The 25,624-nt window shown below is 44.1% G+C and overlaps 1 protein-coding gene across 4 annotated transcripts; it reads right to left on the bottom strand.

Moving 5' to 3' along the window:
* Positions 1 to 203: 203 nt before the first annotated feature.
* On the bottom strand, positions 204 to 25,178 carry grb2b (growth factor receptor-bound protein 2b). 4 transcript variants are annotated; one of them, XM_061090099.1, is made up of 7 exons: positions 25,027 to 25,178; positions 23,186 to 23,441; positions 6,383 to 6,480; positions 4,002 to 4,046; positions 2,801 to 2,923; positions 2,226 to 2,394; positions 204 to 1,000 (listed from the first exon to the last, which is right to left on the bottom strand). In XM_061090099.1, exons 2-7 carry the CDS (start codon positions 23,261 to 23,263, stop codon positions 782 to 784), a joined length of 732 nt encoding a protein of 243 aa, XP_060946082.1. In that variant the 5' UTR covers positions 23,264 to 23,441; positions 25,027 to 25,178; the 3' UTR covers positions 204 to 781. The 4 variants fall into 4 exon arrangements, with proteins under 4 accessions (XP_060946082.1, XP_060946083.1, XP_060946084.1 ...); XM_061090100.1 differs by having other exon boundaries at positions 204 to 967; XM_061090101.1 differs by lacking the exon at positions 4,002 to 4,046.
* Positions 25,179 to 25,624: the final 446 nt, after the last annotated feature.

The raw sequence follows: 25,624 nt of genomic DNA, 5'->3' as shown, positions 1-25,624 counted from the left end.
GAGGTAAAACAGACAAACACATACAAATATATAATATATATTCTTAAAAAATGGATTCTCTCTATAGTTGATTTATTTATACAGCCAATGGCTGATGTACAATGCTCACGTGCCAATGAACTTAAACATGGAAACTTGTTGTACTGTAGATGGCATCATTTCTTTTCCTCTCTTTTCTTTTTTGTACAATTTTTTAAAAACCATTTCTTCTTTTTTATATTTTTATTGACTTTTTTTCTTTAAAACAGAGTTAGGATTTATCGGTAGGCATTTCATTAAGGAGATTAAAACAACATGCGGCAAAGGAAGAGAAGAAGAAAAACACAAAAAAGAAAAAGGCAGAATGTTAAGAAGTGTCGGAGAAGACGGGAGCAGCCGTGGTCGGAGCGGTGGAATCGTTTGGTTTTCTTCATGGTTGGTGCAACTACTCTTTAGTTTCTCCGCATCTCGATTTCCCTCGGCGACGGTTCGATCCTCGCCGCGGCGGCGCTCGCTGGGGCGGGGGGGACGGGGACATTCTCAGCACAAGTAAAAGTTGATTTTGCTCCGCTGCCGCCCACACAGCGACGCCCACGGCAGCTCTACTCCCGTTTAATATCTCTCTCTTTCAGCTATTCGCTCTTCCTGTCTGCTCCCGATATCGTGGAATGGCCGAGAGGGATGGAGGGGTGGTTGGGGGGGATGGGATGGCTGATGAAGAACGATGATGATGATGAAGGTGGTGGTGATGGTTGCCGTGTTGATGTTGTTGTTGTTGTTGTTGTTTACATGGTCGGACTGTTTACATGTTCCGATTGACAGGCGTGACGTAGTTGCGGGGGAACATGCCCGTGTTGCCGTGGCAGCCTCCTTTCCACCAGTTGGGGTCGGAGTTGTCCAGGACTTGGATGAAGTCGCCACGCCGGAAGCCCAGCTCGCCTTCCTCCTGGGGGTCGAAGTCGAAGAGCGCCTGCACGTACGTGGGATGCTGTGAGGAGGAGGAGAGAGGAGAGAGGAGAGGCTGTAGAGCCGGTCGGGCAAGTCATGATACGAATCAGGATTCAAACAACACATTCAACAACAACAACTCAAGAGACATTCACAATTGATTCATCAATAGGTTTTTAGCGAGAGTAAAAGTTCTGCAAAGTTAAAACACTGAAGCAGTATAGCAGAAATACACAAAAACGACTGAGCTGATTCTATTAAATCTTGGAGGAAGGGTGGAGCATAGATATATATATAAGACTAGATGTCTCGTCTGTGTTGCCGGCCAACGGAGTCGAACGTCCGCACATGGCGGCCATCTTGCTACAGGCGGCTCGCCCACCCATAACATTGTGTTGTACTGGTACGTACTTTTTAAATAACCATAACGTGCTCAATTTTCAACCGATTCTTAAACGGTTTGGTTTGTTATAAACTTCAGAGATGTAGTTATGACACTGCATAGTAATTCAATTTTTTTGAAAATAATATAATTATTCATAAGTATGCAGTGTCATCACTACATCTCTGACGTTTATAACAAACCAAACCGTTTAAGAATCGGTTGAAAATTGAGTAAGTTATGGTTATTTAAAAAGACCGTACCACTAGATCACAATGTTATGGGTGGGCGAGCTGCCAGTAGCAAGATGGCCGCCATGTGCGGACCTTCGACTCCAATGGCCGATACATCTAGCCTTATATATATATCTATGGGGTGGAGTACAGGTGGTGTAAGAACACATTCAGTTGTGTAGTGGATTCAATTAAGGGGGCGGAGCCAGGATTAGTTTCCCCTCACTCTCTTTAACATGAAAAATTAAATGAGACATGAAACTCTAGACGAGCAGCTGCTGATTCATGTGTCTCATACATTCTGTCATTGTTTATTTGAAGCTTCAACAGCATCACAGTCAAAATGTTTCATTTGAAAACCTGTTGAATCCATCTGGTGAATCCGTTCTGAACAAATCAGACGTTTAATGGTTCTCTCTGATCATTTTCTCTTCGTCCAATTTATGACGGAATCCATTGTGGGGAGCGGCACTCAGTGTAATGAGAGACTTGCACTTCAACCAACAACATTAACACAATAGAATTATGTGGTGAGGCTGAAAACCAACAAGCTGCTGCAGCATCGAGAGCTTCACTCCCCCACAGCCGATGAAGACGAGGGGGAGCGGATGGAAACTACCACGTCTACGTTCTGCTGAGTCACAGTTTATCATTCTGTAATGACTCTGCTCATCTTCTCTTACCTGGGGGACCTGCTCGATGTCTCGCAGGAAGATTTGCTGATTGCGGGAGACGGAGGTGGAGCGGTGATAGTCCACCAGCTCGTTGAGGGAGTTGAACTTCACCACCCACAGGAAGTACTTTCCAGCTCCGTCACGCAGGACCTTGAAGTGCTGGACGTCGTTTCCAAACCTGCGGAAGAGGAGAGGAAAACCATGAGCGGGGGGGGGGGATTTCCATTGGTATTTAGAAGAGACAGATGTTGAGAAATGTAGACGTGTAATTCAGATCCTTCACATGAAACCTGCTGTGACCTGATGATGTGTTTGTGGATCTCAGAATGGAGACGTGTTAAAATTAGAGGATGTGATCTCTGCACGTGGCTGATCCCCAACTCATAGAGTGATAACTGCCTGACACTGGCCACCAGGGGGCAGCACCGAGGCTCCCCGAGGAAGGGGGAAGTGGCTGTGACTCAGAAGCACCAAGTATGGAAACGTATTAACCTGAGCAGCACTGAGGAAACGCCCCTCTGGTATACGAGGAATAACGGTGAATCTTATTTATAGAGAACAGGGCGAGTGTGAATCACGCTTACTTCACGGAGAGAGAGAAGTCCCCCGGTGCACTCTCGCTCTCTCTGATGAGGAAGGCGCCGTCGTGCCTCTGTTTGTTGAGCATCTCCTCTGCTTTGGCTCGAGGAATCTTCCCGAAGAACCACCTGAAGGAGGAAACACCACAGGTGAGAGGTGAGAGGTCAGAGGTGACGTGGCTCAAACCACAGAGGCTGCAGAGTCATTATCATCATCTTAGGTAAAATAACAAATACACATTCAAGTGAATAGAAACATGTGGAAATGGAACAATGAGTAGTTTTCTAGAACTATATATATTATTGGAATATAACTCAGTTGTGTCAATGAGGGGCTGTGACTCCATATTTCATTTTATTATTATCAGTTTAATGAAGAGGTCAAGCCCAGCAGGAATTGAGCAAGAGGCAACGTACACCTTTGACTAAGTTAACACCCACAATCACACACACCCACAGACACACTCCTCTGAGCATGTTACACTAACTGAAGGTCTGTGGAGAGAGGGGGGGGAGAGAGGGGGGGGGGGCGGACCCGTAATAGCAGTGTCAACCTAAAAATAAAAAGGTGGATTTCCTGTTGACTGACGCGTTTGAATTAAAGAGAAAAGATTAGATCTAATAAGTTAAAATTATCCACCAACTGAAGGCCGTGTTAGTTGATCCAGAGATTTACTGGATTCGACTGCAGCAAATTAAAGTGTTCTTAGTGAGAGAGAGAGAGGGGGGGGGGTTGATGAGGCTTCATTCAACATGCAACATTCAACAAGCGCAAAACTGGAAAACAAACGAAGAAACAAGAAGAATACGAATATCTCTAAGTCGACGCCGGTGCAGATGTGCTGGGAACAATCATCTTATGTCCTATCCTGCTCTACCCAGCCCACCCCCCCCCCCCGCCTGGATGTTGATGTAAACTTAATAAGTACGTTAACCTGTACGAACAAAGTTTCAAACAAGTTTTGAAACTCACCTAACGAGTCATTATCCACTTGAAAACATTCAGGAATCGACAGAAACTGTAACTTCACCCAAACAAAATACTACATTTTCTAAAGTTCGTGTCTGAAAAGAGCTTAAATCTTATCCAACAGGAAACCAGGAAGTAGACAAGGTCATTAAATAATAACAATGTTCTCCATCTTTTATTCTATAGAGCATCAAATAAAGAAAAGCATTAAAACTTCAATGTCTACTTTATAATCACCTTTGCGATGGCACCTGTGTATTTTTAGCTGGAGGTGTGCAGCTCCTACGTCACAGAGCGAGACCCGGACGGAGGGAATGTGCGAGCGTGGTGAAGATGGACAGAGGGAGGAAGAGGCGAATGGGAGACAAAGCCAGTAAAAGCTCTTTACTTGTGTAAATAATTAAAAAGTACAGTCAGCCAAAAGATGACATCCAGGCTCTTTTACACGTAGGTGAAAAAAAATCAATAATGAAATGGTCAACTCTCCTAATCCGCTTCGGGTCTGAGACCAGAAACACAGCTAAGCTCTGAGTCTCTCTCTAGAAGTGATAGTGCAGCAATTAATGGAGCCCAGGAAACGACAGGAATAACATTCTCTCTCTCTTTCTCTCTCACACTCACACACTCCCTGTGATGTGAAAGCTCCAGGGCTTCTTCCACACGACGTAGATTTGTTAGAAACGAATCGACTCATCTAAGGATCCTGGTGTTGTGTGTGGTTGAATTCGGTATTTTACCAACAACCCAACGCTCCCAGTCCCTTTGGACAGAGATCGTTATAGTTTGAAAACGCTGCTTTCAAAGAGTAGCAGTGTGGGAGTGGCCTTATTCTGATTGTCACACAAAGCTACGCGTCAGCAACAAAACCACAGCTACTGGTGGGCTGTGGATCTGTGCACACACAGAAAGCTCTTGGACTGGGAGGAGAGCAGGGCTGCAGTGTGCCCACAGCTGTGTGTGTGTGTGTCTGCTGGCCTGTGTGTGTGTATGCTGGCCTATGTGTGTGTCTGCTGGCCTGTGTGTGTGTCTGCTGGCCTGTGTGGGCGCCGGGCGACACTTCATTGTCACCACATCGGGGGACAAAGGCAAACTCCTGCCACATCATCACCATCACCAGTGTTTCTAGTGCGAGTGAGTTTGTGTTCGAGTCCACATTTAACAGCAAACCCACGTTCTCTCTCGTTCTGAATAAAGTTAGAAACCCCACGTGTTGCATCACAGTGAATCAGAGAAGTGCAGCAGATTGTTCTCCTGCACCAACTGACTCACATCGCACTGAAAAGTGGGCGGGGACAGCGAGGCCATCCGAGCAGAACAGGAGACGTTAGAAAACCTCTCACTCTCACTAAACACTGAAATGGATCAGGCCTTAGTGGGAATTTGGCCTGAATGCAATTCGGAAAACTCTTTTTTCCTTTAATTGTCGACATGTTCACCAGAAGGAAAACAATCAAAAAGACAGGAGGTGTTAGACTAGTTCTTAGCACGACAGATGGGGTCAATTACCTTTTTTCAAACTGGGTGCAGACATATTTTATATCTAATCATGTGTTTAAACTCATCATTGGTATTTGTAAGGTAATGCTCTCCTAAGTGTGAGGTTACAAGAAGCCCCTTAAGAGATCTTCTTGTTTTCTCGTGTGGATATTTCATCCTCAAACGCACGATAAAGTTTCTGTCCCGACCCGTCCAAGAGGAGACTAACTGATCACATATTCCAACTAACTTTCATAAAGATCTTGTTTTTGTTTCTTGAGAAATTCCTGAGAAGATTGAAAATAAAAAAAATGTTTTAAACTCCCAAGTTTCAGTGAAATTGGTTCAGTGGTTTTTGCGGTGATGAAGACATTGCTCCCGAGCGAAGGCAATAAGTATTGGCACTCTTCTGCATGTATATTAACTTATAGAAACACTGCATTAAGTATTTAAAGTGCTGATAACGTTATAAAGGCTGATAACGTTATATAAAGGCTGTTAACACCCTGAGAAGCTACACGATGATACGAGACGCAGCTTGATATCGATTCCACTATTAACACGTGAACATTATCGCCACACACAAAGGGCAGAGACAAAAAAATCAACAGCGATAAAGACGCTAAAAGAAAAAGGCTCGAGCACAATGACCCTGTGAAGCTCCACAGCTCTGATGCAGGGAGGTCAATATTCAATTAAGAGCAAGAGGCCTCGAGCACATTAATAAAGAGAAAGCTAATCTGGCACCGAGCGCAGGGCCAGAGGTAATGTCCTCTAAGGATTCTGTGAGGCGTCGTCTAAAGTGGTTACACACACACATGCACACACACACACACACACACACACACAGAGGCCAGGGCACTGCAGGCCTATAAGGGTGAACAGGACAGGAGTAGTTTAACCCAATTAACCTGAGAAACTGATGGTTTACTTGTGGTCAATTTTACCATTTATTTAATTCAGTTGTATGTATAATTATCTAGTTAATGTAAATATACGTTTAGGAAACCTACAGCATGTTTGCTTGTAAAAATCTCTTTGTTTCACTTTATCAGGGGAAATTTATTTTTATTTGACACACACAATTTCATAAATACACTCTACAATCTCTACTTGTAGTAACATGCATTTGTAATACTCACGGATGGGCCTTCATCTCTATGTAATTCTTGGGGATGAAGCCGTCTTTTCCGTTTAGCTCGGCCTTGTACCAGTTCTGATCACACTCTTCATTTAATACCTGGTGTTGACAGAGAGGAGAGGAGAGAGAAGTTATTCAGGTTAGTGCCACGTACAAACATGAACAATGGAAAAGCAAGCGCACACTCTCCTAAATATAGCTTTTACGACAATCAATTTAATTTCCTGTGACTTCAGAAGGTGCGTGTTGGAGAACTGCCGAGCAAATATTGAGTAACTCCACACCCGACTGCAGAGGAGGCAAATAGAACCTGATAAAAACAAGGGCCAGTACTTCAGGAGATGAGATTCTAACTGGTTTAAAGAACAGTTGTGTGTTTGTATGTGAGGTGTGTAGCATCAGGCCTCAGTGACACAGCTGTGACTCATGTCTGACAGCTACTGAAGGTGTGGGGGGGCCAGTGGTGCGTCCATGTGTGTCCAAGTCAATATTAAAAGTATCTGTGTGCTGGTAAATCTAAAGGAAATCAACCTTCACGCTACAGCAGCCGCAGAAATGATTCTCACGAGTTTGATCTGTTTAAAATCATCGAGAAATGTTCCTCTCAAGTGAACGTCAGGTCATTGATGCTGTGTTTGGGTTATGAGAAGCCATTAAAACCCTTATAGAATATTATATTTCTACTACAACACCTTAAGAGTAGGTTTGTTTCTTACAAGCAAAACACAGCAGATTCAGATAAAGGGACAAGAGTGAGAATAATTAAACTACTTTTCCTACAGGGCTGCACAAGCTGTAAAAATCACGGTTCCACTTCTGCTTTTTAGAAGCAACTTGTCGTATTCAGAGGAAAATCCAGCCACAGCTCTGACTCATATTCAACCCGGGCTTTTTATAAAACACTGAAACAAGCAGCTGAGGTTTATTTGATAACTTTTATCCAACCTTGATCAGCAGATTGTTTAAAAGTCTAAAATGCAAAAGAAAAGGTTGTGAGAAACACAAGACTTTTGATGCGACTAAAACAGTTATTTCTTTATATCCGTCTTGTTTCTAAATCACATTATTTTTGTTGCTTCGCTTCATCGCTCTACCTAAATTCATAATTCCCCCCCCACCCAACCCGAGGCAGCTGTCCCCTGTGTGCAGTCGGCCAGCTGTCCTCTAACCCGGCACAAGACTTGGACTGAAAACCCTAAATAGGGGCGGGGGTGCGAGTGCCTGTGTACAGTGTGCAACTCAGTGGACTTGCAGATATTGGGGTAAACTGTGGTTCACAGAGACGGGAAGAGTCAAACAGGGTTCGTGTGTTTACAAGAGTCAATGCAGCGCTGTCAGAGCCAAGACTCCGACAAAGGGCCTGAGCCTCTGGGCTGTGTGCTGACACACCAGACCGACCTTTAAGAGCCGATGCTTTCACAGGGACACTGCTCCAACACTGTGTGGCCTTGTGGCCGCCGGCCGCCGACATGCGAGGCTCTGTCAGCTCACGGTTTGATGATGGCACGACAAGAAAGTTCAGGGCATCAAAGATATTAAAACTCATCTTTCAGGGACCGAGAATGTTTGTGTTAAAATATCGTGGCTACACAAGCTATTGTTTAAGATTTGTCAAAGAAAGATATGCTGCTTGTATAAAATTATTTTTCCAACTAATTCATCCACACAGCTGTGGAGACATCTCACTCCAAAGCCACAAATTACAGCTTCACGCTGGAGCCAGAGGAAACATCAGGTGATCGTCTGAATCAAGAGAATTTCATGCCAATTCTCATTCATAGCAACATGATGCTTGAATAGCTAAAAAGGTAAAAAGAGGGGAAAAACAAACCAGTCAAAACACTAATATTGTGCCACTCAGCAATCTTGCGTTTACCATTTTACAAACATACTACAGAAACCACAGTAAAAACTGTGAGGGCCAATGGGAGTGTTGGGCCTGAGCAGTATCAATACTGTGAACTTTAATAGTACTCCTCTTAGCAGTACCTAACAGAACATGAACACACTCTCCATATCTTGTACTTTGTGACACATCCAAGCGTTTGTGTTCGCTCTTAGTCGTCGTGCTCTGACACTAAGTACTGACTCACAGGGAATCTAATTTCGAGACGCTAAAACGACGCCCTGGGCTCCGAGTCATGAGCAACATGTGACGCTGCGAGTGACTGATGTGCTCGATCCATGTGTGCCTGAGTAAAACAGATTCGAGGAACCGGGCTCGCGGCACAGCGGGCCTGCCCTCGGGCTGCGAGCGGTGCTGAGTGGAAGGAAACAAGGTTCTGTGTAAAGTTTGTCAGCGAGAAAGCAGAAAAAACACACTTTATCACATATACACACACAAACAAGACGGGAGCACGTCTGGGACAGAGAGCAGCGAATCACTGGAGGAGAAGAATATGTGTGTTGTAGGTGGGAGAGTTCCAAAGCACTCTCCATTAAATTAAAGTCATATCTTAACGATCTCATAGTTAACACCCTGAATAAGATCGGCCTTACACTGATTCACACAGTCCACATTTAACTGATGTCAGTAATAAAAAGCCCGGCTCTCCTGAGCAGTGACAGAATGTGTCTGGCAGCTCCACGCGTCCCCCCGCTCCTCACCAACCACAGCAACCTGGAATAATTGCCCAGTCTACAGAGGAGTTAATAATAGAGCCCAGCAGGTGTCGAGATATACAGTTCGCCTGAGCTTTATTTCAATTGCTAAGATGCTTAAGTGAATTTTTTCCAGAGATTCACAAGCGGACCACACACTGTATGAACATAAACAATACTACTGACCCTATTATAATATTTTGACGATGTTTACATGAGGAACTTGTAGTAGCATGTGAAAAAGCAAAGTCTGAAGTTACGTCCCACTTGTTTACACTCTGACCAAGGTTGTGCAAGGTGGAGCTTTTGGTAAATGTCGTATTTGGATGTCGCTAAATGATGTGAAAACTCCAGAAGCACGTTGTGATTGAGACGTACACAATCTGCACGTCAGGATTACATGAACATGAATCTTCATCCCAGTGCACGATAACACTCAGCTGACAGCCAAACGGAACTAATCGGGGGTGTCACATGTTGTGGTGTTTACATAAACTCTTTTGTTGTTGTGGGACGACGACTCCGATGACAACAAGGCAAAGTGTTGCATGGCTCTTGAGGATCCATTAAAACAAACAAGGAACTCAGAAAACAGAAACAAAACAGAACTCGTGACCAAAGCACAAGTTGTCTGAGCGAGTTGATAATAACCACATCATGAATCACGCTGATGGGAATAAAATATGCAGCTTTGTCTCTCGCTCCATCATAAAACCACCAAACTATGTGACCAACATGTTTCCACTGTTGTGTTGCAGCAGCTTGAAGTTTCCCTCTGGACGCTGTCTGATGTGAACAGCAGTGAAGAAGCCGTTCAGCTCGTGTACCACTCAATCAACACGATTCACCATGTTGGTTTAATCCACAGAAAAAAGGTGAGTGTAAAAACAAGGATTCACAGTCTTACATCAGATTAAACACCAGACTATTAGTTGGATCCGAGCTGTCGCTAGGCAACCGGTGGAGTTACAGTTTCCCTGCGTTTCTGGTATTTGAACAAAGCTAAGCTAGCCGGCTGCAGCCTCATGTTTGCCATACAGAAATGAAACTGATGTTGATCTTCTCACCAAACTACAATAAGTGAGTCAGTGTATTTCCCAGAATGTAAAACATTTGCTTTGAGTCAAGTTCTACTTCTTCTGATGAGACAGAAACCTGTGACGACTGAGTCACGTCGTCTTTTCAAGCTCTGACACATTTTGCTCAGCTCGTTGTAAAAGATAAACACCGTCGACCCGGATATTAAAACAGTGACTCTCACCAAGAAAGTGTTCATACATCACGTTAAACTGTTGCTTTATGTCCTCAGAGCCACATTTGAACTCTCTTACGTCTGACGACTCTCAAAAGTGAAAGAATGGCAGCTCATGAGGAAAAGCAGAAATAAAATATTTGCTTGGCTGGCAGTTTTTTCCTTTTTTAAAACCATACAGAAAAGGAGACAACCGCAGCTTTGTGTGAGACTGAGCTCTTTCCCTTTGTTCCCAGCTGAGCCAGCATTGTGCTGCTGCACTTCTGTGGATGACAGACATTCCCCCCCCCCCTCTCTCACTCTCTCTCCCTCTCATTTTATTTTGTCTTTTTAATCTGATTGAGCCACAATAGTTGTAAGAGTTGGTATTTGAGAGGCTAAGGTTCAGGCCGTGGATTATCTCCTCCACAGCTGCCACTGCAGACGGCCTCCCCCCCTTTCTTTCACTTTCACACACTCACTAAAATATTAGACAAAGCACTTCCACTCCACAAACCCGTGTGTGACGCTCAACATGTGTAGATGTCACGGACATGTTTATTTATTCGTTGCATCTCTTTAAAAACCCACAGAGTTACACAACATCTTGAGTTTCGACGTCAGTAATAATCTTCTCAGGCTGTGTTGTCTTTGCTCTGGAGATTTATTTAATCAGATGTGGAGAAACCGATGCGGCATAATAGGATTTCTCTTCTTTCTACTGACACGGAATGAAAAGTCAAGAAGGCGACTTGCATCCTATTGTCATGTTAAAGGATTTATGTCGTTTTGATGAACAGACATTATGACTAAAGGAGGGAAGTTGGTTTCAGCGTGTGACCTGTAGCTATGGGTCAGTACAGGACGTGTGTGGGCTAAATATCTGAATTAATACTGATACCAAAGCAGAGCAAACACAGATTAATTTGGACAGATTAAATTAAAACCCCTAATTTCCTATTCCTGTCATTTAAACCTAAATGTCACCTAGTAAATCCTTTACAAATTAAGTAAAATCAAAGAAATAACCATTTTCATAAAGTAACAACAAAGAAGTGTACAAACGGCTGCTTCTAAATACAAGATGGAGTTGGAAAGTGAAGACCAGTGAGAGACAGTAGGGGCAGAGAAAACAAGATGCTAAATAAACCACGTCTGCACGGGATTGTAATAAATCAGCAGCAGGGATTACCCCCGAGTGTGAGTTAATCTCAGCGTGCGGCCAGTCAGCCAGATATAAAGATAGACGAGCTAAAGCTTCATCAGACCCTCCGAGGCCAAAGCTTGTTGGCGCTGCCATTTTTAATAAACCTGGCTGTGCTCCTTTCTGCCTGTTTGCTCTGCAGGTGGAAATCACGACAACATAAAAACGCTGCTTGGTTTTCTAATCGGATCTCAGAAAATGGTAAATTACAAGAGTGTTACTGGAAAAAACGAACAAATTCAAAGCAAAGAGGAAATACAGTCACAGAATGACGCCGCAGATCTTTACTTCTTAACCCAAAACATATTTGTTACAAAATACAAACCCCAGTTCCACAGAATCAGACCGATTGAGTAAGGACGTGGTTTCTTGTAAGTGCTGCCCTCTCATGAACATATTTGCATGGCTAAATCCTATTTCCCCCCCGTTCATGTGCAGACGCTGAACAGAGAAGATGAGGAACTATTAAAATATAAGAAGTAGTCCTATAAAGTCCTAAACAAGAGATGTTAGCAGACAATACAGGGGTATCAGGCAGGACTGGATCCAAGTACATGCCGGAACAAATGTGTGCGTGTGTGTGTGTGCACGTGTGTGTCTGTGTGTGAGAGAGTACCAACTGTGTGGCTTTCCAGCAGGAATGGAATTTGAGGCCTGGTATTTTGACATGCAGGCAGCTGGGGGTAAACCACGCTGAGGCACCAGATCTTACACAGAGGAGACACTGATCCCCCCCCCCCCCCCCCCCCCCGGACAGTACACAGACACTGTGGGATCACGTCTATGGAGAAAGTGGGTGATGCTGGTGTTAAAAACCCTCAGCGTGTTATCACAAAGGATAAATAATGACATTACTACAGACCAGGGCTGAGGAGCCTCTGGCATTTGGGTTGTACACGTAACAGTTTTGAAACAAGGTGCTATGAAAAGGTAAAGATATGTTTGAACAAGTTGTTTTAAAACCAGCTGCAAGTACCATCATCATCACTATCACCTGACATCAGACGTCCAGCCAAGGAGGAGCAGTTCCAGGAATCACATTAGAGAGGTTAGTGAGACGTGTTCAATAATTTACCCCTGAAGGATGGTATTAAAAATGGAAATAGCCCTTTATGGGGGAGAGGTTCCCAACCCTGCTCAGGACGGAGGATGTGGAGAGAGACAGATTTAAATATCACAGCAGGTTCTGGGGGTGAGATGAAACTAAGACCCAGACAAGCCCTGTTTTTGCTTTGTTTAGAATAACATTGATAGAAAAACCCATAAAAGCCGTTAAAACGAGTTTGACCTCTTTAGCTCCCAGCAGGGAGGCTGCAGACTTACATGGGGACGGGTCAGAGCCACGCGTGCCACCCGGGTGCAGAAGAACACAGGAGATTACACTGGATTCTGGCAAATAAAAAGATTATAACATCCGTCTAATTAAAATAACACTCCAGGCCATTAGCAGGAGGGGAATCGTGGCGATTGTGGCTTCAAACAAACAAACACAACACCTCCCATCCAGGGAATAAAGACACAACACGTTGGACAACTGAACCAACATCCCCATAACTGGAGACACAAAAAATATGTGAACAACACCTTCGATTTAAATTACTCTGGTATTGATTTAGTAATTGGAAGTCGATAGATCTTCTTCAATTAACAAAACTAACCAATTTGATACTGATGCCTTTGATTTGTTTTTTCTTCCCTTTGAGTTCCGACCAAAATAAAAAACATTTTTTGAATAATTTGAATTCTGCTGAATTGGCCGATGGGTTTAGGAAGCAAAAGTTAGTGATGGGGGGGAGAGGGGGGTTTAGAATAATGCAGCAGGCAAACTCTAACAGTGGAAGTATGATAACTGATATGGAAGGATAAGTTTGGCTTAGCCCCGGCTCCTCTCAACATCAGTTTGACTCAGGCAGCTGGGTAGAGGGGGGGGGCTCCTCTCTGACATGATGCTGTTGTTTATCACAGCTTGAATTCTCAGCACAGTTTACGTTGGCACTGCCCTCTGACGATTCAATGCCCTCAGCTTAAAAATCTCTTGTGCAGTAAACAGATGTGGCAGCTTAGAAAAGTGTGTGTGTGTGTGTTTAGGAATAACTCTTGAAGTGATATGTAGGATTGAGGATGTGTTTGTTGCTGAGCTTCAACAGCTGCTGTTGGAGAAGCGCACATCCACCGCTGGCAATCTACAAAAAGGCAGCGTCAGCCAAAGGTTGAGGATCAATCACGTCACGGAACATGGATCGTTAGAGCCGTATCAATCGTGTATTTTTAATTTTGGGACTATCTTTCACTTTTATGCTGAGCTGAGTGGGAGCTAGAGAGCAGAGAGAAGGAAGCCACAAGAGAGAGAATGATAACTTTTGGTTTAAATACAGCTGTCAGTGTCTTTGTGGCACATCAGGAGGGATGAGAAGGAGTGAGGCCCAATTACAGCACTCTGACTCACACTAACACTACAGAGAGTTGGAGCAGGGAGAAAAGAAGCAGATGGAGCTGGAGAGGAGGTACAAAAAATAATAAATAAGACGCAAACAGTGACACAAGCTGCGAGAGAGGGAAGGAAGGAGGGAGAGAGCAGAGGGAGAACACAGTGGACCACTGAAGAATCACAATCCTTGTGATCAGCTTAGGAAAACTCCTCAAGGGCAAATAACATAAAATGAGGGCATCTCTTTTTCAGAGCAGCCAAACTCGCTATGTTTTATTCTGCAGCGTGCACCGTCCTCCATCTGCGGCAGCTCACTCACTGAATGCCTTTTTGTGATGCCCCATCAATCCACTGAAAGGGAAAGCTGTCTTTTCATTCCCATGCTGCAAAGCTTCATCTTTATTCCCCTTACATGTACCTGCAGCTAAAATACCGTTTTTTATTGTAAAGAAACCACAACAGCTAACACAAAAAGAATGATGAAGGTGTCATCTTTGTTCTGATGGTTGTTTTTGGCCACACAGACTGGACATAGTCAGTCTGAGGGACATCTAGAGAGACGTCTATGTCCATGTGTGGCGATCAAAGACACAGCTGTCCTGATTCCTGCTTCAGATGGCTGATGATTACATGAGCTGCACAATTCGCCTGCAGTTAATTTCAGAATTAGAGTGTGTCTATGGTGCTGCATCCGTCTACAGGGGCACGTAACACTGTTTCACAAGCTCATTGCTTGTGGTAAATCTGTATCATGGCTGATAATCAAAATGTCTATTCTACCCAGAACCTCGCTGCTGAGCTCTATGCTGCCCTAAAAAAAACTGTGTTGTGTCTACGTGCTCAAAAATGCAATCGGATAAGAGGCTTGACTATGATGATCAATACGTCCATTAATTGTGTGGATATAACATCTACAGGCTGTTCCTGAGCAAAGACACTCACTGGATCTGGCAACATGTGAGCAAGCCAGGAGCAGAAATAGAGGGAGCGAGAGAGTTTCCATTTAAGAGAGCAGCTTTCAACCCCAGCTCCAGCACGGGCGTGAGTGCTGACACATTAAACCTTGCCCAGCTGGGCAGCTATTAGCCCAGAGTGGGTAGTTGCTGGGACGAATCAGTGTCAGCCAGCTAGGCCTGCTGCCATATGTCGACTTGGAACATTTTCTTAGAATTCATAGACGTAAAAATAAGCCAACAACGAGAGGGGAGAAAGGCCAGAATGGTCACTGCAAACACACGTCTCTCCATTACTAAGCTAAGGCAATATTTGCAGTTCCATCTTCCACTGGCGCTGCAAACAACACGCCTGCAGGTGACCATGTCTGCTCCTCTGAAGAAGAACACGAGTGTCCTCTCAGCTCTCACACTGGTTTGGCTACTACTGTTTTACTGAGGAAAATCAATATAAGAGCTCAGGAAAGTGTAAACATGAAAAGCAACACCAGTACGATCGGAATATGAGCTCAGGTATACAGTAGATTATATTTCTGTTTGAAGTGATGGCCGTAGTGTTGCTTCCATACAAGGTAAGTAATGTGATTAGAACTTCGAAAGCAGATAAGGTTGCAGTCGTTGTGTTGAGAAATCACATTCTGAAACACAACTAAGAGTGTGTTTCTTTGTCCTTTAGCTATATTCCATAACAAGTCCCTGGAAAAAAGTTTTTTTCTTACATTAACAATGTCACACAGTTTTAATTACACAAGGAAGGAGAGAGAGAGGAAAAAGAAAAAAATAGCCGGAACACTTATCTGAGCTTTCTCCCCAGAGATTCAGCTTTTAATTAGAAACCAGCCTGTTCCTATGCAAATGTGAGTTGAACACACGCAGTCTCTTGGACTCCAGTGAGATCCTACCAGGCCTTTGGCAGCGTAAGTAGGGTGAGTCGCAACTTTATCAAAGAAGTGCACGATGAGCAACCTAGCAGCGATTTATTGCCCCCCCACCCGCCAGCAGTCATCTGTACAGTTGCTTCAGAGCAGGCCAAGGAATCCACAAGAAAACCACAGCTGACTGGAACCCTCGAGTGTTTGGGAAGGAACGGAATCAAAAAGCTGGATTTGGATCCGGAGCTCAATCCCTAATGACGGCTTACGAGTTTGTTGGGATTTAAGACGTTCAAGCGTCACAAGGAAACGCCGATACAACTCTTCAGTGGTCAAGTGGACGGGGGAAGGGAAATCAATACGTAAGCACTAATAGGCAATGAGGGAGCCATTAATCAGAGGAGGGTGGTGGACCTTCAGAGATAGTGTTAGAGTAACGAGGCTAAAAGCTCTTTCCTCTTCTACAACACGACCCAGAGAGAGGTACAAGAAGACGTCTGTCACAAGCAGAGTCTAGGTGAAGTGGATTTCTAAATGTCTGTGTCACAACAGTCTGTCCATTTGTGTGCAACTCCAGAGCTGTGGAAATGTATGTTTTTTTCTGGGCAGCTCTGCATCGAACATAATCGATTCAAGTTCCACGCTACGTTCGTTGTTCTAGCGACGTTCCACTGCTGCTTCAGGATCAGGACAGACGCACGTTAAAAGGTCCGGCCGTCTTTTACCGTGTCGGACTCTCCTGCCTCAGTGTCCTCCCTCCACTCTCCTGCTCACTTTACACCTTTACAATAAACACTAGTTATAAGGACCCGAACACTATTGAAGTTTACTTTGTGTTTGGCTTTAGAGTTCATGAGACACGGATGTAAACATGTGCACACGACGTTCAACACGAGACATCAGAATTAAAGTGACTGGAACGATCCAGATTCAAGACGCAACATAATCGATTAATAAGTAAACACATGTGATTGTCAGTTTGTGTGTGAGGAGCGACAGAGATGGGGCAGACACACACACACATAAATATACACAAACGGCACACAGTGAAGATTATCACACAACGCACTTCATTGTTGCAGAAGAAGCGACGCCCCCTTTATACAGGAACATATGAATTCAGTTTTTTTTTTTAATAAAGATGAGCTCTAAGTGTGAGTGATTAGAAAAGAGCAGAGAAGCAGAATCTCTTGTTGACCAGAGGAGGAAAACCCCTCGATGCCGAGCACTGTTATAAACGGACTGTTGTCTGATTTATGAATTGGAAACCTTATTTTGTAAATTACAGCACACCTATAATAACGGTCTAAAATACTTTACAGCACAAACCATGAGGCTGGTGAAGATGCACAGTGATGAAACGATAATTCGTGTGTAGAAATTAAATTCTTTGATGCATCAATTATCGTTTCATCATCTAATCGCAGCCCCCTGAGTTGGAGTCGAGTCGCGAGGTGCTCAGAGATTCCCACCCCTCGATGCGGTGTGGTAGATGCACAGCGAGCGAGTTGCTGGAGTTTGCAGTGGAGACACAGGAAGTTGCCGGGGGTTGGAAGACACGCCAAACAGGATGTGAAAACAGCTACGCTGTGGCGTTAATGTATGCACACACACACACACACATACTGACAACTGTACTGCAGACGCTAGGCCCAAGGTGACTGTGGGCTCCTGTACGCCTTGAGGGAGTGTGAATGAACTTCTACAAGTTCCTTCTCATTGAAAAATACCTTCTCCACATTCAGTTGAAAAGCTTGTCTGAATCAGGACATTTATTTTGGAAAAATACCTGAAATTGGTCGAAAAAAAAACAGTTTATCATTCTGTAGTGTTCAATTTCCAACACTCATTGGCCCTGCCTGCTAAAATATCACAAGCTGAATGATAACTACTTAGAGACTCTTTCAAATGCACAGTGATTCTTTGTTTTTATCTCCGATATCATTTTTAATTTCTCACTGTAATAATAACTGACATTTATTGTGAACGGCCATTTGCCAGACATAATGACCAGTGAGTGGCTTAATGTTCCCCAGTGAAGTCCGGTCTAACACTGATCTATTGTAAAGCTCCGTCACTCTGAGTTTATGGCTTTTCTTTGTGGTTTATGTCCGCAGTATAATGTTGATATAGTGAACAGGACTTGAGCAGAGTTCAAATAGGAAAACACTTTGAATCTGGAGACAACAGTTTGCAGAAGTGAGGAAGTGGAAAGGCAGATCTTACACCAAGCTCCGTGGTCAGAGTTCAAAGATCTGCTGATGGGAGCTTATTCTGCCGGCTAGCACGGCTGCTAATCTTTATTTATTCAAGGAGGAAATGAGAACAAGTGCACAGGCACAATGACCACGGTCGACTGTGGCCTCCACACGCCTGCTGCTTCGCCTCCAGATCTGTTTAGACACAGTGGCACAGTCTGGGCTGGTCATCGCAGTCATGTGAACGGACTGAAGCGGCAGAAGAAGAAAATATAGAAATAGCTCTGAAAAACAGCTGATTTGATTATATCACTGGTCAAACAACGATGAGGTCTGTAACGGGCCCGTTTAGATACAGCTGCTTGATTTGGATTAAATCTGAAACCTTAAACTCGCTCTTGTGACATGGTCATTGTGTATTTGAGCCGGGACACAGCTGCGGATATGATGATGGTTTACCCCTTATTGATTTTTATACTGACATCCTCGTCTGTTTAATGCTTCAATCACAGATTCCAAGTGTGCACATGCCTCAGGTTCTACAAACAAACCAACACCAAACCCACAACTTCAAAATTGAGCGCAGAATACAGGTACATTTAAAAGATAATGTTCTTATTTCTTATCTGAATTTCAAACGGCTAATCTATCTCTAGTTTCAGATCACGAGAGAAGCTGAAACTGTTGAACTTCTTGGAACTGGCTGTAAAGATAAAACAGGAAGGTGGTGGCAGCTCTGTGTGTGACAAACAGATAAGGAGCCAAAAGGCAACATGTGTAATAAAAGTTGTCACTTAATTATAACAGCAGAGACGCTGCATTAAACTTTAATGGTTCCGACGTGCTCAGCGTCTGTCGTGTGACGGAGGACTGGAGGGAGGTTATAAAGTGACAGAAGCTGCTCATGAGCTGCACACGAGACCTAAACGTCGGTGTGAGACTCACGGCTGCAAATTAGAGAGGAGCCTTGTCTGGTCAACCAGCTGTGAGTCACAGAGACACACAGCCCTGCCCTCACAGGTGGGGAACCTGATTACTGAACCGCTCAGTGACATTAGACAATATGGGATCTTCTAACTGATGCAGATTACGGGGCGCGTCCTTCAGAGGCTGCAATAGACGACCGTTTGTGTCACAACGGCAAAACTAGACTGTCCCATCCAAAGACTCATTGCGGATTTATATGCACGTTCATACGCACGTTCGTTTGAGTGTGTTGAACTAAATCTAACAGCCAACTGTGCGTGTTTAAAAATCCAAGGGGCATTAATACGTTCTGGTTGTGTCCAACTTCAGCTCTGTTGCTTGGCGCCGGCGGTAAAGGGGGGGGACAAGTTGGTGACACAAATCACGGCAGACAGTCTCCTTTCCTTTTGGGATTCCCAGTCTACATGTCTTACGCTGGCTGCCTCCTTCATGGGCCACATCCTCTGATGGAGGTGGCCCCCTTCATCGGGACACGGCTAAAGTAAAACCATCACTAATGCAAAGACAAGTAGAAAACAAAAGGAAATTCTCCAGTAGATCACAAGACGTGACATTTCATTTACATCTATAATGATTAAAAAGTTATTTTCCTTTCCTTACTGGCAGACTTTTAGATAAATGATTAAATAAAAAGGCTCTTTCCTGAAAGCAGTAGCTTTGTGGCAATAAGCCAGAGCTGCCTAATATTTGGCCTTGAACACAGTGAATTCTATTGAGTCGCTCAGACTTAAACTAAATGTACCGCGAACGCTGATCATACTTCCTACATAGTCTCATAAAAGGTCCCGACCACACTGGCTTCTCTTCATCTGCCTTAACCCAATGAATAAATCATCCCCGTGCAGTTCACATTCACAAGCGTGATGATGATATCCTGAATACAATCAGTAAAACAGATCAGCCTGTATTTCGACCGGCAAACACAGCCGCCATCTCCTACTGATACTGGAACTAGTGAGAAGTTAAGGATGCTACATACAAGCGAAGCCTGAACACAGGCCGGCTCTCTCATGAGAGGGAGCCTTTGTCCCGGGAGCGGAGCTGCTTAGTATTAGTATCAGCAGACAGATAGCACTGGTGATGGAAGCAGAAGAAGCCACAAGAAAACACACTGCACCTCAAGAGAGCTTCTTCTTTACACGTACTTCTCTAAATACTCGTGTGCAGCATGTTGTACGGCACAGGGTGAAGAAACGTGAACATCGAAGACAAACGGAAACTGTGACAAAAGATATTTTGCATGTGTTATTATTCGTGGTGCTGTTGCCAACTAAGAGAACAGTTGGTTATGTTACAGGATGTCTTATATAACCAAATATTCCAGTGGTATACAAAGCAGAATGCAAAGAGCACAGAACAAAGAGATAGAGACAGAGAGAAAGAGAGAGATGTTGTAGTTTTATAACTCGTTTCTTTGGAAATAATTAAACAAGGCAAAGACTTCAGCAGAATCAGAGCTGACAGCAGACAAACCACAGCCAACCTTTGTGTAATTGGTACCTGACTATGCATGAGCTCATTTTCACTTCTTTCGAAACCAGGATGTTGTAATTTTTTTAACAAGAGAAATTATCACAATAATGACTTTGCGCTACTAAGTTGCTGCAAATTGACCGTTTTCTTGGCGACATCCTGGCGATAAATGAAATAACTGTTACCCAGCAAACGGACAGACTTTCATCTGCAGCCTATTAGTCAAAGTTAAAATAATATTGAACAGGGTTCAACCTGTGTAGCAGGAGGTTTCCGTAAATGACACGAGCTTGTTCCATCCTGTTTCTCAGAAATTACCTGAGGGGGAAACATTCAGACTTGACACTAATGTACGAGCGCAGCAAGGAGGAATAAAAGAGGAGAACTGGATAAAGAGGATGAAAGAAGAGGGGGGGGGGTGGTCTCTGACAAACATCGTGCTACTTCAGTCTAAAAGAGTGAACTGCTCCTATGGGCAAGGCAGCCAACAAATGATTCAGATGAAATATGGACGGCGCCCGAGGCTGCAGGCTTTTCTTTCCACGTTTCAAGTTCAGATTCTCTGGGCAGAAATAACCTGCCAAGCATTTTGTATCTTTTAAGATTGTTCACTGGCTTTGGTAAAGTATGTTTGGCATAGATACATTATATCATCATCTCATTGTGAAGCCACTTTGTGTAGAAGAGCTGGGCACCAGAGAGAACTGTCTGTTTACCTGGTATTAACATGGTATTAACGTGGTTTGCCAGCTTGGGTTTGAGGTGGATTATAGACCCTGTTCAGATCTGTATCTACATCCGTCTGTGGTGATCACGTCATAGGTGGACGGCTCTGAGTCGTTGGTGTGGCCACGTTCTTATAACAGTGTCAATGTGTCCTGGGCCCCATAGGAAGGAAGGCCTACTCAGCTGACGTCCTCTGACCCGCTTCACTGGGTCCCATACATTGAATTATCTATGGCCACTGACACATTATTGATTGACTGGCTAAATACAACATCCTCTGGTCTGACGTCATCATTGTTTCTTTGAGTAGAGGAGCAGGGAAATTAAATTAGATGACAACTCGTCACTGGAGTCACGTGTGGAGACGCATTTTAACATCAGTGTGGCTGACAAACTTACAAATTAAGTGTATTGCATTGCTTAGTGTAGTTCTTTGTTTTTGCTTCCAGCCTAGAAGCAAAGTAGATCTTCACACATATGACTGAATATGAAAAATGAAGAGGAAACAATAATGTTTGACATTACACCATCCTCATGTTTTTCTATGCTGCCAGACAGACGCTCTGCAGAACAGAGCTAGAAACTAAAAGCATTTCGAAAGGACGGAAACAAATGGAGAGCAACAATATGCAAATATTAAGGGGAACTGATACATTTTGATTTAGACGACGCAGAGCATTTCTCAAAATAATGTTCAGTTAAATAGAAATCGCAGAGGCACAGCTCATCTCTAATGACGTCAATTAAAGGAGGGGGGGGGCTGTGGTATTTCCCATTAACATGGAGGCTGGACCTCTGCCATCTGGTAAAAAGCTAGAGATCTTTCCATCAAGAGATCTGGCCACTGGAATCAGGGGGAGAGTACAGTACTTACTTTTTCATATGCAAATTTAATAAGAACTCACATTTAGCTCGGTGTTTCCTGAGCCCACTCTCTCTCTCTCTCTCTAGCCCCCCCGCTGAGATAAGAAGTCTTTTCAAAACTCCCTTCTGAAATCTCTTATTCAGGGAAAATACAGCACTCATCCCCCGAGAGAACAGAGCAGCCAACTCGTGCACACACACACACACACTCTCTATATTATGAGGCAGTATATAAAAACATAAAACAATTGTGCACACTACTCCATTATCAGTATTAATGGAACTTAAGCAATGGCAAAAATATACTACTACACTTGACTGTGTTTCAGAAGTATTATTAAACAGGATTAAATACAAATTATGTTTTTATTATAGTTGTGCATTATCAAAGGGTCTTTTAAAGTAAAGATATTTAGTCTGATTAATTTTCTTAAAAAGATAAGTCTATTTCTTTTTAATACACTCCTGCCTTTACATCCAGCACTTCAGGACTTTGACTTGAAACAGAGGGATTATGACAATTGCATTTAAATCCTAAGAGAATCATTGTGCAGTGAAAATTGCAGTACGTACTTTCTAACTTCTTAGCTTCCTCTTCGGGGTCAGAGAATGACATAAACGCTTTTCGTGCAACAGGAAAGTAAAGCTTTGAATAAGCTTCTCATGCCGGAGGATATAGACCAGGGTTTTTCACAGAGAGCACTTTAAATAGTTCATAATGGAACCAAATCCTTACAAAAAACCTTGCAGTGTTTCTGACTCTTAAAACCACGGTGCCTTAGCATTGCTGAGAGAGTTCTTTGCTATATTCCAATGGACTCAAGCATCTAGGCCCCAGGTTCTGTTGTTCTGAGGCCTCTATTAATAACCATGTGCACCATCAAATTATGAAGCAGTGTGTTTTGTGTTTTAAGCCCAATCTGAGCTGAATGGCGTTTTCTTTTCTATATGAAATGGGGGTTCAATGTTGAGGAAACAGTCTGATCATTTAAAATACCTCTCATTATAAGATATAGTCTTAAACACTGCTGCTTCATTGTGGTGGCGGTGGCGGCTTCAATCGTACGGTTTCTTTTTTGATAAAACTATGGCGTAACTGATTAAACTGCAACGGTTGATGGGGTTTTTTAATATAAAAAAAAGACGGATGTAAGAAGTCAAACAGGAAGTAAACTCCAACAGCAAGAATAAATGTTCAAGCACTTCAAGCCGTGATGAGTAATACAGACCAGCCCCAACACTGAATAATCAAACTGTTCGCACTTACTTTCAGGACTTCTCCGCGTTTGAAACTAAGCTCGTCTTCGGCGGTGGCTTTGAAATCGTATTTGGCAATGGCCTCCATGGTCCTTGTCACTTGCCGTCAAAACTGCTGGTTGTGGCTGCAGGTTTGAGGAACCGAGTAAAAAATAAAAACACCTATCCAGGCGCCTGTGGCCAGATGCTTCTCTCCGAGTCTCTCCTCCCGTCTATGACCCGCTCCTTTAGGGCTTAGACCTCACATAAAGGTCACAGTATGGCACCTGCAAGAAACAATGTGAAATTCAATCAGAAAAAATAAAACTGTTTGGTTAGTTATCTCCACCATGTTTTTTTAAGCCCATCTGTGAGCCTGATGCTTTGTTTGTGTAGTTATAAGCAGGATTAGAGACAACTTAGTGGATGGATGGTGCAGATCAAGCATCTCTCACCCACGTGTATTAACTTTGTGAAATTTTTTACAGAAAAAATGCAGGAATCTTGTAGAGTGTAGACATCTATGACCAAGTGGAAATTTGGCGTGGCTACAGATCGTGTTTACTGGTTTCTCACACTGGCATCGGCCTGTATCACCAAAAACTCTCCGATCTCGTTGTTTACATCTCCACCGGTGTCATCCATTTCTTTTTCATTCTGAGATATTTGTATTCTTTTTGTTTTGGTCAATTTTGCGTCTGTCACCGTTTAAAAAGGCAACGTTTATTCTAGGAGGCTGGAAGGAGAACGTCTGCAGCAGATGCGTTTATCGGATGATTCCAGGAGATTATCAGGAGTCCAGTGCATGTGTGAGATGCATGTATGCGATGCTTCACACGTACTTAAGGCTGGATCTATATGAAAAGTCATGTTGTGGCCTGTTGTTCCTGCAGAATCCGGATCAACCATGCCACCAAAGTTCCCAACAAGCAGCCTCATCTCCCGCAGACTTTCCCAGTTTAACCCTCAGGTGAAGCAGAGGTCAAAACCAGCAGCCTTTTTGAACTGGATCCAACACAGTGACACATTGGCTCAACTTGCTGCCAGTGGCCAGAGTTAAATGGATGAAGCTTTGTTATCCCATTAAGTTGTTTGCTAACATGCCAGCAGGCTGCAGCTCTGAGGGGTTCACGCTAATACAAGCGGTAAGGCCATTAAACCTGACAGCACAACACAAACACACACTTCTGATTGTGTGTGTGTGGGTGTTTGTAATCGCCACAGCTGGAACGTGTGACCCGTGTTGACAGTGACACACAAACAGACACACACACACACACACTGTAAACAGAGCAGATCGCTGACAGGAGGACGGAGGAAAGAGAAAGGGGAAGCTGGGGAATCAACTTTATCCACAACGATCCCGTGACCCCGACCCGCTGCTACGACCCCCACATCCGGCCTGTAACCCCGTTCCCCAGCCCCCATAACCCGGCTTAGGTCACCACTTTCCCCGGGAAGTTGATTGGGGGGGAATCGATCCAGCAAAACAGACTGCGCCCAGCGTCCCGGAGCTAGCATACATGCTAACGGCTAACAATAACTGCGATGGGGGCTGCGACTATTAAACTTCACCCCGTAGATTAGGTCCCGACAGCCGGGGAGGGGACGATGACACCTCCGGGAGCTGGGGGGTTACTTTGAAAAAGTCCCCGCCGGATGTGAGGCTCTGCCTGCGGCCTGCTAGCTAGCTTCACGCCGCCGAACGCGAAAAGGAAGAAAACACCTTTTTTTTTCCTCGTAGCGCGAGCTGCTGCTGTGAAGCTAGCGCGGTTATCCCGCAAGCTAGCTCCGGCAAGCTAGCTCCGGCTAAAGCTCCAGGAGCAGCACAACTTTTTTTTGCGTGACCGGGAAAGCGAGACGGGAACTCACCGCTCGAGATGTTCCGTGTGTCCGCGGCCGGCGTGACGACCGGAAAACCCCCTCGATCCGCGCCCTGTGTCCCCCGGAGAGGCGGTGACGGTGTCGGTCTGCTGTCGCTTCCACCCCGTCCGAGGAGCCTGGATGTAGCTGTTAGCATTAGCTCTGACTGCGACGTTTGTTTCCGCTTCCTCCCACAGCAGCGTCCGCCTCGTAGGGAGGGAGGGAGGGTCCGCTGTGAGTGGAACAGCCCCCTGTCAGTCAAACACACTGCTGTCATCTAATCATCTACTCATCTAATCATCTGTTCATCCTTTCATCTATTCATGTGTTCATCTAATCATCTATTCATCAATTCATCCATTCATGTGAGTGGAGCAGCCCCCTGTCAGGCAAACACATTGCTGTCATCAATTCATCATTTCATCAGTTCACCAATTCATCAATTCATCAATTCATCTAATCATCCATTCACCTAATCATCTATTCATCCGTTCATCTGTTCATCTATTCATGTGAGTGGAGCAGCCCCCTGTCAGTCAAACACACTGCTGTCACCTAATCATCTAATCATCCATTCATCTAATCATCTAATCATCTAATCATCTAT

Source organism: Limanda limanda, chromosome 17 (assembly GCF_963576545.1).
Source record: "Limanda limanda chromosome 17, fLimLim1.1, whole genome shotgun sequence".
NCBI lineage: Eukaryota > Metazoa > Chordata > Actinopteri > Pleuronectiformes > Pleuronectidae > Limanda > Limanda limanda.
Note: the sequence above shows the minus strand (reverse complement) of the source record. Positions and strands in the feature narration are given on the sequence as shown.